General features: G+C 32.7%; 1 protein-coding gene across 3 annotated transcripts in view; it reads left to right on the top strand.

Moving 5' to 3' along the window:
* The window catches only part of MPP5 (membrane palmitoylated protein 5), a 142,923-nt gene that overhangs the window by 62,923 nt on the left and 66,263 nt on the right, over window positions 1–13,737 (top strand). For all 3 annotated transcript variants that reach the window (XM_037832493.1, XM_037832492.1, XM_037832494.1), the window contains exons 4-5: window positions 1,598–1,806; window positions 11,205–11,282. In XM_037832493.1, coding sequence (XP_037688421.1) covers window positions 1,598–1,806; window positions 11,205–11,282 — 287 coding nt within the window. The remainder of the gene's footprint in view (window positions 1–1,597; window positions 1,807–11,204; window positions 11,283–13,737) is intronic.

Below are 13,737 nucleotides of genomic sequence, written 5' to 3'. Positions count from 1 at the left end.
AATACCCTTGATTAAAAGCCACTGTATTGATATAGCAATAAAAGATGAAATTAATGTTCACTGTGTTCTGCTTAAGACTGCAGGGACATAAATACATTTAGTGAAATTCCAGTCATTAGGAGGGGAAAAAAAAAGAAAACCCCTGTAGAAAAACCCCAGTGGACAGTTAATAAACAGAAAATACACAAAAGAAGACATACAGGAGACTATTTATCTTGTGATAATATGTTCAGCCTTACTACTAGGCAAAGAAATATATCTTTCCCTTACCATATCACCACAATTAAGAGAAGGATAATCCTTAATTTGGCCTGGGTTTGTGAAAATAGGCACACATGTTCATTGCTGGTAGGTGTATGACTTGGTACAAAATCTGGAGAGCAGTTTGGCAATAAATCTATCACAACTTTAAATGCTTTTGTTATCTGATGAATTTTATCCTCAGCGTTTATTCTAAGGAATAACTGGAAAAATCTGACTACAAAACAGCATTTAAAAATGTGATGTATATGGTTGATCAGCATTTTGAAAAGTCTGAAAGGCTTATGTAGTATACAAAATGTATTGGTATTTATAGCAAAGAGGTGGGATTACAGCTGATTTTCTTATTTTCTATTTTAGTGACTTTTATATGTGGCTTTTGTACACAGGAGAGATTATTGAAACATTCTTTTTTATCTTTAAATATTTACATTTCCCTGGGGTTGAAGAGATCCACTAGGGAAACAGCTTCTGGTCTAAGGTTGCTTTTTGATTTTGATGAGAGGTGAGATCTAAAGCTTGTGATTTTTCTCATTGCCCTGATAGCCCATCTGGAGACTCCTTTTTACAGTTACTAAATTGTTTAATGGGAATTTCATTATCCATATAGTTCATGTCCCTGAATTTTAGTCTTGCCATTCAGGGAGTTCTGGAGTCTCTGTAAGATTGCAGTTATCTTAAGTGCTTTGTTGGCTTTGTAATTCCTATTTTTTTTTTTTTTTAAGATATTTAAATGTTTTTCTCTCTTGCTCTAAAGATACTTTAAAGCTGTTGAATCCTTTAAAACTTTTAAGGCGTTCTTAAAGAATTCTGTGGTAACCTCTTTCAGTTTGATGGAATCTGAAATTCCTTATTTTTCTTTTTATTACTTAAAATAGCAAGAAATTAGATACAACCAATTTATTGTACTGGTTGCATAAATTATGGTGTAGCTATGCAATAGAATATTATGTAGCCATTATAAATAATGTTTTTAAAGACTGTCGGTAATGTTGGAAAAACAATTAAAATGTGTTGTTAAATGAAAAAAGGAATGCCCTAAGATGTTTTTAAAAAGTTGTTTATAAGTGATGGGATTATTGGTGGTTGTAATTTTCTTTGTGTCTGTGTTCCTCACCTTGAGGCATTTTATAATTAAAATACTTTTTTTAAAACGTCAAGTTATTCTGTTTTATAATTTTTAAAGTCTTAACAATCAGTGAAATGATGATGTGGCACTCAAAATAAGCATGTTTTGTTAATAAATTGTTATTGATTCAAGAAATTTTATCTAAAAACATGTTGAATTAAGACTGAAAAGATTAATTTTTTTATTACCTTTTCCTTCTCCTACTAGAAGTGGAAGACTTGTTTTCTTCACTTAAACATATCCAACATACTTTGGTAGATTCTCAGAGCCAGGAGGATATTTCACTACTTTTACAACTTGTACAAAATAAAGATTTCCAGAATGCCTTTAAGATACATAATGCTGTCACAGTACACATGAACAAGGCCAGTCCTCCATTTCCTCTTATCTCCAGTGCACAGGATCTTGCACAAGAGGTATGTATTCTGAACATTGTTGACATCTACAAGGTACTAAATAGTGATGGTAAAGCAGTATTAGTGGAAAACACTGATGTTTACAAGACTTGTTTGTGTTAATTGCTACTGATCACATATTGATTTATTGTGATTTAAAACTTTGCTATATACATTTTATCCTGAAAAAAAAAAAATATATATATATATACATACTTAGTTCAGAGTCAGAGCTCTGCTTCATGAAAGAGTTAATTTTGTATATCAAATTGTAAATTTGGATAGTAAGGGAAATATGTCTGAATTATTAAAGCATCAGATTTTTTAGTACCTTTATTATAATTTTATTTAAACATAGATTATAAATTGAGGTAACTACTGATGAGACAAAATTATAGCTGATAATCAGATATAAGTATATAACTTGTAAGATTCATTATTTGTAGATATTTTGAAATTTTCCCCATAAAAACTGCATAGAAGGTCCAAAATAATTAAATTTTAATGTACAGTGAGTTTCTTTTACCATGCTTTGAAGTTCTAGTTTCTGATGCTAGCTGATATTTAGTACTTAATGTGTTCTACAAACATCTATTAAATTGAAAACTTTTAAAAGGTAAAAATAAACCATCTCTGTTTTTGGGTGGACATTTTGTTGTCATTATACGGTGTTATTTTGATATTATAAAACTAATAATTCTGGGAGCCTTTCAAGTAAATCTATTACAATGAACCCAAACATAACACAGAAAATAAGCCAGGTGAGGGTAGGACTTCCAGTTGGCAGAGCTGAAGACCTATAAAATACGTTAGGGGACACCTTTCAGAATAGCTTAGAATGGTCCCAAAGAGGGCAGGTATTTTCCTCAATTAGATAATAAGGCAAAGACCTTGTGCCCAAAAGTGGTTGAGAGAAGTCTAGTGTTGCCCAGGGTCTATGGGAGTGTGCCTAGGGAAGTGTTCCTAGAGAAGAAATTTACTATCCACCAGAGTTTAAAGATAGCTATTTGAAACCTATTCCTTGAATTTGTCGTTTATTATTGAAATTAATTATGCAAACTTTTATTTTTTAAAAATACTGTAGTTTTAGTTATGATAGTTTAAATGGTATTTTTCTAAATTACTTAAAGAGTTAGAGATAACCAACATTACTTTGGTCTTTCACTATTCACAAATGCAAGACAGGTATCCAAGACAAATAGTGTGTGGGATTGAGAGGACTATGTTATAACTAATTGTAAGCACTCACTTCCCCAACTTTATGAGGAAGGCTTGTCCAACTAGCTACTGGGCCTTTGTTTTGCTGAACAGAACAGTAGGTGGAAAAGAGAATGAAGGAAGCATTGTATCCAGAATATGTAAAGAACTTTTGCCGATGAATAAGAAAAAGACTACTCTATTTTTAAAAATAGGCAAAGGACTTGAACAGATACTTCACAAAAGAGGAAATCCAAATGGCCAATAATCATGAAAATGTGTTTAGCTTCATTAGCCAACAGAGAAATGCAAATTAAAACAAAATGAGGGTAGTACAGCATTTTGTATGTAATCAAATACCATTGAATTGTCTACTTGAAAGTGGGAAATTCTATGTCGTATATATATTACCAGAATTAAAATGAAAAAAAAAAAGCATAAAACTATACAGCATAAAGTTCATACTTTACATAAACTTAATGTAAACTATGAACTATAGCTGATAATATAATTGTATTATTGTAATAATATTGGCTTATCAATTTTAACCTACCACAGTAATACAAAATGTTAATTGGGAAAATGGTATGTGTGTTCAGGGGTATGTTGGAACTCTGTGCTTCCTGCTTGATTTTTCTGTATACCTACAACTGCTATAATGTTTTTTTAAAAACAGCAAAACAAAAAAGATAAAATGAGAACCATTCCACAGATAGCAGAATGATGAAAATTAAAAAGACTGATGAATTTACAGAGCAACTGAAAATCTCATACATTGCTGGTGAACATAAATGTTCATAGCAACCAAATAATAGCCCCAAACTGGAAACATCCTAGATATCCATCAACCAGTGAATGATGAATTAGACTTTCACCATGGAGGAACAATGAGAAAAAAACTGTTATAATCTAATGAGAGATGCTATGATGGCTATATGGGGAAAATGCCAAGAGCACAAGGAGATGTGCCTAATTCTGTGTTTGGGATAGGTCTTGGTAGGGAAGTGATAGAGAAGAAAATTTAGGAGAGGAAATTTCATTTGCTGGGTCTTTTAAGAATGATTGGGAATTTACCATTAAGCCCAAGTAAGAGGAAAAGGCATTTGTAGTGACTGAAAAAGCTTTGCATACTAATTGAAAAATGGGTATGGTGTAGGATATGATCTGAATATGAGTTATGAATCATAAAGGCCAGGTAAGCCATATTAAGTTATCTTATGACAGAATCACCTTTGGTAAATATTTTAAAATAATTAGTGTACATGAATAGATGAAAGGAGAAAACCGTATGGTCAACTTGGTAGATGCAGAAAAAAATCTGAAAAAAAAAAAGTATTATCTTTTTCAAATCTTAGAAAGCCAGGCACATTTTGTTAAGTTGATAAAGAATAATATCAGAAACCAATAGGAAGCATCTTACCTAAAGGTGAAATACCCAAAACATTGCCATTTAAGCCTGGAGTAAGACCAAGAATCTCTGGTCTCTCACCACTACTATTCAGCATTTTCCTAGTGGTACTAACCAATGCAGTAAAACAAGGAAAAGTAATGAAATATGAAGGTGTAGTGGAACAGAGAAATTATGAATTTGATTCAGTAATTTAAAGAACAAAAACCTTGATTCATTTGACATTCTACTTGATACATGCTAAAATATATACTATACAATTTGTACACACACGAATATCCCACTCAAACATGCATGTAAAAGATACTGGAAGAAATAATAAATTATTAACAAGGGTATCTCTGGGTATTAGATAAATAGGTACTTTTATTTTCTTATTTAGATTTTATCTGTTTCCCAGTTGCAGTATGAAAAAAAACACTACAGCAATGTTTAAATCAAAAAATTTATTTTATAAGTGACTGGAGCTGCTGAAGGATTTTAAGCAGGAATTTGATATGCACAGGCTTTCAATTTAAGGTATTATTTTGATAACATTGTGAAAGGTCTGTAATGTCAAGAAGGAGACAGAGAGTAATTTAGAGGCTACTGAAATTGTCCAGATGTAAGATTTTGAATAAAAATTGAACATGGATTGAAGGAATACTTAAATAGAAAATTAGTAGGTCATATTCATCTCTGTGTGGTGAATAAAGGTAACAGACATCAGAGATGACTTTCTGCCCTGTCTTCCTTTTATATAATTCAGTAAACATTTGTGTGCTGTTTGCTGGGTGTTCTGCCAGTAGCCCAAGATTCAAAGCTGAGTAAGATATAGTTCCTGTCTTCAGGGACCTTAGTGTATTGGGAATATAGTCACATCAACAGTTTTAAATCAAATTTGGTCAGTCTTATAAGATGAGCACTTAAACTATTGAGGCAAATAGAAAAGGGCAATTTGGGAATCTGGGACAGCTAGCATAATGACAGTTATGGTGGGGAAACAGCATGGTATGGGCAGGGAACAAAAAGCATTTTAAAACTGTACCAAAAAAGTTAAGGTATGATGAATGACAGGAGATAGAGCTGGAAACAAGGTAAGAAACAGATGATGAAGATCTTAAATTAATGCTGAGGAGCTTAGACTTGATCCCATAAATGACAGAGCCAGTGAAAACTAGAATGTTCATGTTTGTGTTTAGAATTGAATATTTAATTACATAGAAAAAATAAAATATTTAATTAGTATCAAAACAAAATACTTATAAAATACTGTTTAAAGAGACAGTATAAATAGTATGATCTCATTTTGTTAAAAATAATGGGTAAAGGATAGAGAGAGGATATATACTAGAGAATTTTCCACAGTTTAGGGATTACGGGTGCTTTTTTTGGTTAATCAAATTTATTGAGCTATAATTCACATACAAGTTAAATGGGTGCACTTTAGTGTATAGTTCAATATAGTTTGACTGATGTGTACACCTGTGTAATCTTCTACCACAGTCAAGTTATAGAAGCATCCATTACTCCACGAAGCTCCCTCATGACCCTTTGCAGTCAATCACCATCTCTCCCCATCCCCAAGCCCTAGGTATCCACTGATGTGCTTTATGTTTTCTAAATTTGCCTTTGCTGGACATTTCATATAAATGGAATCAGATAATATATAGTTTTTTGCATCTGAATTTTTGCTTTGCATAATATTACTGAGATTTATCCTTGTTGTTTTGTGAATCAGTACTTTGTAACTTCTTGCTACTTAGTATTACATTGTATGAATATCACACAATTGTTTATCCATTCACCTGTTGCTGGATATTTGGGTTGTTTCCTATTTGAGGCTATTATGAATAAAGCTGCTGTATAATGAGAATTCCATTTGCTCCACATTCTCACCAACTTTTGCTATTATCAGTCTTTTAAAATGCATCATTCTAGCAGTTATATAGGTTATCTCATTTAAATTAACATTTCCATAATGACTATCAATGTTGCATTTTTTCATGTGTTTTTGGCTATTCCTGTTATCTTCTTTTGTGAAATGTCTGTTCAGATTCCTTTTCTCATTTTGAAAGTCATATTTTTAGTCGTTAAGGTTTAAGAATTCTATTCTGGTTACAATTCTTTTGTCAGATACATATATCACAGTTAATGTTTTGGAAAAACGTATAAAAGTAGAGGAAGGAGATATACAGACAGACAGACATATAATTACTTTGGTATACCTAGGTTTGGGATTCTGATATTTTTTATGTTCTTGTTGTTCGTTATATATTTTCTGATTTTTCGCATTTAACATACCATTTCTGTAATTTTACCCTCCATAACTTATCTGTTCTTTATTAGATTATCATTCCCCCTTCACTATTTGCTGTCTGTTGCTAAGTCCCCTACGTTCTATAATATAAACCATTTATTTTATATTTTTCACAACATTTCTGTAATTTTAAAAAATTAGTTTTAAAATGGGAAAAGAGCTTGGCTCTGAAGGAAAATAAAGGTAGTATAGCTAGAGAAGAGTACAAGATCAGGAGTATTATTTTCTTTTTAAAGCTAAGAGATTTGAATATTTTTATTGGTCAATGAAAAGGAGCCAGTAGAATGTAACAACAGTCTTTTAATTCCTTTGGCCTTTGTAGAAGTAGCTGGTGGCGTGTGTTGACACAGGAATAGGTAGTATCTGGGAAAGTTAGCCCAGAAAAAAGCTGTAACAGGGAAAGGGGAGTAAGCAATACAGTAGTTCTAAATTTCTTTGAAAGGGAAGATCTCATATAGTTAAGAAATTTCTTAAAAGAAATAGGAAAAACTGCCTATAATCGTTTTTTTTTTTTTAATTCAGTGTTATTGAAATACATTCATACACCATACAATCATCCATGGTATACAATCCACTGTCCACAGTATGATAACATAGTTATGCGTTCATCACCACAATCTATCTCTGAACATTTTCCTTACATCGGAAAGAACCAGAACAAGAATAAAAAATAAAAGTGAAAAAAGAACACCCAAATCATCCCCCCATCCCACCCCATTTGTCCTTTAGTTTTTATCCCCATTTTTCTACTCATCCATACACTAGATAAAGGGGGTGTGATCCACAAGGTCTTCACAATCACACTGTCACCCCTTGTAATCTACATTAGCCTGTAATCGCTTTTTAATGCAATTTAATTGAGATATATTCACATGACATACAATCCTTCAAAGTGTACAATCAGTTGTTCATATTTGTGCATTGATCAGCACAATCAATCTTTGAACATTTTCATTACTCCAAAAAAATAAAATAAAAATTTGGTAAATTTTGTACATACTTCGTACTTTTTTTTTTAATTTAATTTTATTGAGATGTTCACATACCATACAATTATCCAAAGATCCAAAGTGCACAGTTGCCCACGGTACCCTCATACAGCTGTGCATCCATCACCACAATTAAATTTTTTTCCAATTTTTAGAACATTTTCATTACTCCAGAAAACAAAGACAAAAGAGAAAACTCAGTTCCTCCCCTACCCCTAACCAATCCCCTCCATTATTGGCTCATACTATTGGTATAGTACATTTGTTAATGTTGAATGTTAAAATACTGTTAACTATAGCACATAGTTTATAATAGGTATATTTTCCCCTATATTATTAGCTTCTAATTATAGTGTCATACATTTGTTCTGATTCATGAAAGAGATTTCTAATATTTGGGCTGTTAATCATGGACATTGTCCACCGCAAGATTCACTGTTTTATACATTCCCATCTTTTAACCTCCAACTTTCCTTCTGGTGACATACGTGACTCTAAGCTTCCCCTTTCTACCACATTCACACACCATTCAGCACTGTTATTTATTCTCACAATAACGTGCCACTGTCACCTCTGTCCGCTTTCAAACACTTAGGTTCAACTTAGTTGAACATTCTGCTCATGATAAGCAACTGCTCCCTAATCTTTAGCCTCATTCTATATCCTGTTAACTTATATTTCATGTCTGTGTGTTTACATATTATAATTAGTTCATATCAGTGAGACCATGCAATATTTGTCCTACATGTCTATTTCACTCCATATAGTGCCCTCGAGGTTTCTTCATCAACTCATTTATTTTTTAAGATGGTTTTGTTCACCCACCATAATTTCCATCCTAAGTAAACAATCGATGGTCCCGTTTAGCTAGATATTTATGTATTCACCACCATCACTGCTAGCTATATAAATAAGACACCTCTATTTCTTCCACAAAGAAGGAGGAAGAGTCAAAGAAGGTAGTGAGACAAAAGAAAAAGAAAGAAAGAAAGAAAAGAAAGGAAGAAAAAATGACAGCTGAAAAGCCAAGAAAGGAAAGATAGAACTGAACTAAAGTAGAATCAAGAGTCAGACAACATCATCAATGCCAAGAGTCCTATACCCCTCCCTATGTCCCCCTCTTATAGACATTTAGCTTTGGTATATTGCCTTTGTTACATTAAAGAGGAAGCACAATACAAAGTTCCTGTTAACTATAGTCTCTAGTTTGCATTGATTGTATTTTTCCCCAATACTACCCTATTTTTAACACTTTGCAAGGTTGACATTCATTTGTTCTCCCTCTTGCAAAAACATATTTGTACATTTTATCACAATTGTTTATCACTCTAGGTTTCATTGAGTTACAAAGTCCCAGTCTTTATCTTTCCTCTTTCATTCTGGTGTACCACATGCTCCTAACCTTCCTTTTTCAACCATTCTAACAGTCATCTTTTTTCAGTGTACTCACATTGCTGTGCTACCATCACTGAAATTGTGTTCCAAACCTCTTATTCCTGTCTTTCTCTATCAGTCTGTAGTGCTCCCTTTAGTATTTCCTGTAGAGCAGGTATCTTTTTCATAAACTCTCTCATTGTCTGTTGGTCAGAGAATATTTTAAACTCTCCCTCATGTTTGAAGGACAGTTTTGCCAGATATAGGATTCTTGGTTGGCAGTTTTTCTTTCAGTATCTTAAATACATCTCACCACTTCCTTCTTGCCTCCATGGTTTCTATTGAGAAATCTGCACATAGTCTTATCAAGCTTCCTTTGTATGTGATGGATCGCTTTTCTCTTGCTGCTTTCAGGATTCTCTCTTTGTCTTTGATGTTTGATAATCTGATTATTAAGTGTCTTGGCATAGGCCTATTCAGATCTATTCTGTTTGGGGTACACTGCACTTCTTGGATCTGTAATTTTATGTCTTTCATAAGAGATGGGAAATTTTCATTGATTATTTCCTCTATTATTGCTTCTGCCTCTTTCCCTTCTCTTCTCCTTCTGGGACACCCATGACACGTATATTGGTACGTTTCATGTTGTCATTCAGTTCCCTGAGACATTGCTCATATTTTTCCATTCTTTTCCCTATTTGTTCTTTGAACATTACATGGCCCTCCAGATTCACTCGCTTGGTACATTTTTAATCCAAAATTTTCTCCCTCATTGTTGCCTTCTCCAGCTATGCAAAAGTATATAATCAGGAAATTAAAATTCCATTTTAAGTTAACCTAAATCTGGTATGTCTTAGGAAGGTAGCACTATTTTAATAAGCTTTTAATATTTTTGAGAGTGTGTCACTCACTGCCTTTGTCCATTAGGAAGACATTAATGGAATTCTTAAAGAAGGCAACAATTGCTATGCCATCATGTTATACATACAGAGCTCTACAAATAGAACCATGTTTTTCTAGTTTTGAGCACCTGTAAATAGGACAGGCTGATTTTGGTACTGTCATTGCTTTGTATCCATTAGTTGTCATGTGTTATGCTTAGAAAAAACTCTCTGTATGAATTTATTTCTGTACATTTTCATTAATGGAGATAATTTTGGTTTGGTATCTGCATTATTGCAAAATAATTTTGGTTTAGTATCTGCATTATTGCAAAATACTCTTGTTGGTGAGTAATTAGAAAAAGAGGATTGTGGGGTTTGGAATAGAAAAGGAGAGAAAATCATAAGTATTGTCAGTTGGAAGCACAGACAGCACAATCTTTGGGGAAAAGTAATCCACAGAGCAAAATTTGTACCTTTATGTTAGAAGAGGAAGAGATTGAAAATTAATGCAAAACATTGAAAGCTGATTCTTTAAAAAGAACAAGAAAATAGACTAATCTTTGACAAGTTAAATGAAGAAAAAAATTAAAAGATACTAACAACACTAGGAAAGAAAAAAGTATGAATGCAGACAGAGATTAAAAATTATAATATGGTTATAGCTTTATGCCCCCGAATGTGAAAGTACTATCAAGTGGGTGGTTTTTCTGAGAAAATACAAATTGCAAAATGTGACTAAAGAAGAGGTAGGAAAAACAAAATAGACCTATAAATATAGATAAAATTGAAAGTTTTGTCAGAAATCCACCCTTACAAAAGACACCAGGCCCAGATGATTTTATTCACTAGCTATATCAAAACATTAAGGAACAATAACAACAAACATTAAAGAATATATTCTTATGTTAAACCCTTCTAAAATAAAAAGATAGAAATTTTCCCTTCTCATTGTACTGGGGTAGTATAACCTAGATAGTAAAAACAGATAGTGGTTTTTAAATCATTGTACGTAACCAACTCTAGGCCAGTCTCATTTATGAACTATGCAGAAATCACCTAGTGTTTTTAATAAGGAATATGTTTATTAACCATGATAACAAGATTGAAAACTGGGGGGAAATACATTATGGGGTTTTCTTTTAATTCTTCTTAGTACTTGTTCTTCTTATAATTATTTTAATTTGTATTTTAAAAAAATACTAACCTGTATAGGTACTGCTGCTATTTCCTAAAACCTAAGAAAACTAATCTTTATTTTTATTTCTTAGGTACAGACTGTTTTGAAGCCAATTCATCAGAAGGAAGGACAAGAATTAACTGCTTTGCTAAATGCCCCACATATTCAGGTAGAAAATGGACAGAGAATTTTTTTTTTAAAGCAAGGATTTCTAGGGCTGGAAGAGACCTTAAAAATTATCTAGACTATTTTGATGCTTGAAACCCTGCTCTGCAAACATTGTTGTGGTTGGCTTATATATTTTTATATTTAAAATTAAACCAAGTTATTTTTAAAAATTATTAAAATACATATAACATAAAACTCATTTTAATCATTTTAGGTGGACAGTACTTTAATAGTAAGTACATTGACAAATACTTTGTAACTTTTACCACTATTTCCAGACTGTTTTCATCATCCCAAGCCAAAATTCGTACTCATTTAGCAGTAACTCCCCATTCCCCTTCCCTCTGCCCTTAATAACCACTGTTCTGTTTTCTGCCTCTATGAATTTGCTAATTCTGAGTGCTTCATTTAAGAGCAATTATATAGTATTTATCCTTTTGTGCCTGGCTTATTTCAAAGTCAACGTGATGTCTTCAAGATTCATCCATGTTGTAGTATGTACCAGCACTTCACTTCTTTTTACACCTGAATAATATTCCATTGTATGGATATACCACATATTGTTAATCTATTCTTCTGTTGGTGGATACTGAGTTGCTTCCATATTTTGGCTATTGTGAATAAGGCTTCGATGAACATCAGTGTACACATATCTGTCCCAGTCCCTGCTTTTAATTCTTTTGGATGGAATTGTTGGGTCATATGGTCAATAAATAATAATATCCTTCTTTGTCTATTGTAATCTTTTTTGACTTATTTTGTCTGACAATAATAGAGCCACTGTGGCTCTCCTTTGATTTGTTTGAATGGAATATCTTCTTCCACCCTTTTACTTTCAACCTTTTTGTGTCTTTGTACCTAAAGTAAATCTCCTTATAGACAGCGCATAGGTGAATCATACTTTTTCATCCAGTCTACAAATCTCTGCCTTTTAATAGAAGAGTTTAACATATTAACATTTAAGGTAGTAACTGAGAAGGAAGGATTTACTTCTGCCATTTCGCTATTTGTTTTCTGTATGTGTTTTGTATTTTTGTTCCTCAGTTATTCCATTGCCACCTTTTTGTGTGTGTTTAATTGCTTTTTTGTAGTGTACCATTTTGATTTCCTTCTTCTTTCCTTTTCTCTATATTTTAAAATTATGTTCTTAGTGGTTACCTTCGTATTTACACTGAACTTTAATAGCAGCCTAATTCCACTAGTACCAACCTAGTTTCAGTGGTATATATATTTCTTCTCTATATATCTGTCCCTCCCCCATGGTTTTGTTATTGTCTCAGATTACATCTTTACACATTGTGTGTCCATTAACATAGATTTTAAATGTTATTTTAAGTCATGGGGGATGGGGGGGGCACAATTACACACCAGAAGTACAGTAATACAGGATTTTATATTTACCGATGTAGTTAGTTATCTTTACCAATGTTCTTTATTTCTTCTTATGACTTCAAGTTACTGTCTAGTCTTTTTTGGCTTGAAGGACTCCCTTCAGCATTTCTTGTAGAGCAGGTTTTCTGGTAATACACTCTTTTAGCTTTTGTTTTTCTGTAAAGTCTTAATTTCACCTTCACTTTTGAAAGTTAATTTTACCAAATAAGAATTCTTGGTTGACAGTTTTTTTTAAGGATTTAAGAAGTGCCATCCCGCTATCTTATGGCATAACTCCATGGTTTCTGATGAGAAATCCGCTCTTAATCCAGTGTACATGGGAATCCAGTGTGTGTGACCAGTCATTTCTGTCTTGTTGCTTTCAGAATTCTCTTTTCATCTTTGGATTTAGACAATTTCATTAGACTGTATATTGGTATAGATCTCTTACTAGAGTGTATACTGCTTGGAATTTGTTGAGATTCCTGAATGTGGATATTCATGTCTTTCATTAGATTCTGGGAGTTTTCAGCCATTATTTCTTCAAATATTTTTCTGCCCCTATGTCTCTCTTTTTCTTCTCAGACTCCAATGAAGCAAATGTTGGTATGCTTGATGGTGTCTCACAGGTCCCTCAGGCTCTATTCATTTTTCTTCATTATTTTTTCTTTCTGCTATTCACAGTGGATAATTTCAATTGTCTTGTCTTGAAAATTTGCTAATCATTTCTTCTGCCTGTTCAAATCTGCTTCTGGATCTGTCTGATGAGTTTCATTTCAACTATTGCAGCTCCAGAATTTCTGTTTGGTTCCTTTTTGTAATTTCCATCTCCTTACTTTTTTTTTTTTTTTCAGATGTTTCCTAATTTCCTTTAGTTCTTTGTATGTGGATTCCTTTAGCTCACTGAACATGTTTAATGTAGTTTATTTAAAGTCTTTGACTAATAGTTCTAATGTATGAGCTTCCTCTGGGATGGTCTGGAAAATTCTTTTTTCCTGTGAGTCGGCCATATTTTCCTGTCTCTTTGTGTAAAGCTTTGTAATTTTCTGTTGAGAACTCACCATTCTGAGTATTATGTTCTTATA

Source organism: Choloepus didactylus, chromosome 4, assembly GCF_015220235.1.
Source record: "Choloepus didactylus isolate mChoDid1 chromosome 4, mChoDid1.pri, whole genome shotgun sequence".
NCBI classification, from domain to species: Eukaryota; Metazoa; Chordata; class Mammalia; order Pilosa; family Megalonychidae; genus Choloepus; species Choloepus didactylus.
This window is presented reverse-complemented; position numbering and strand designations above follow the sequence as displayed.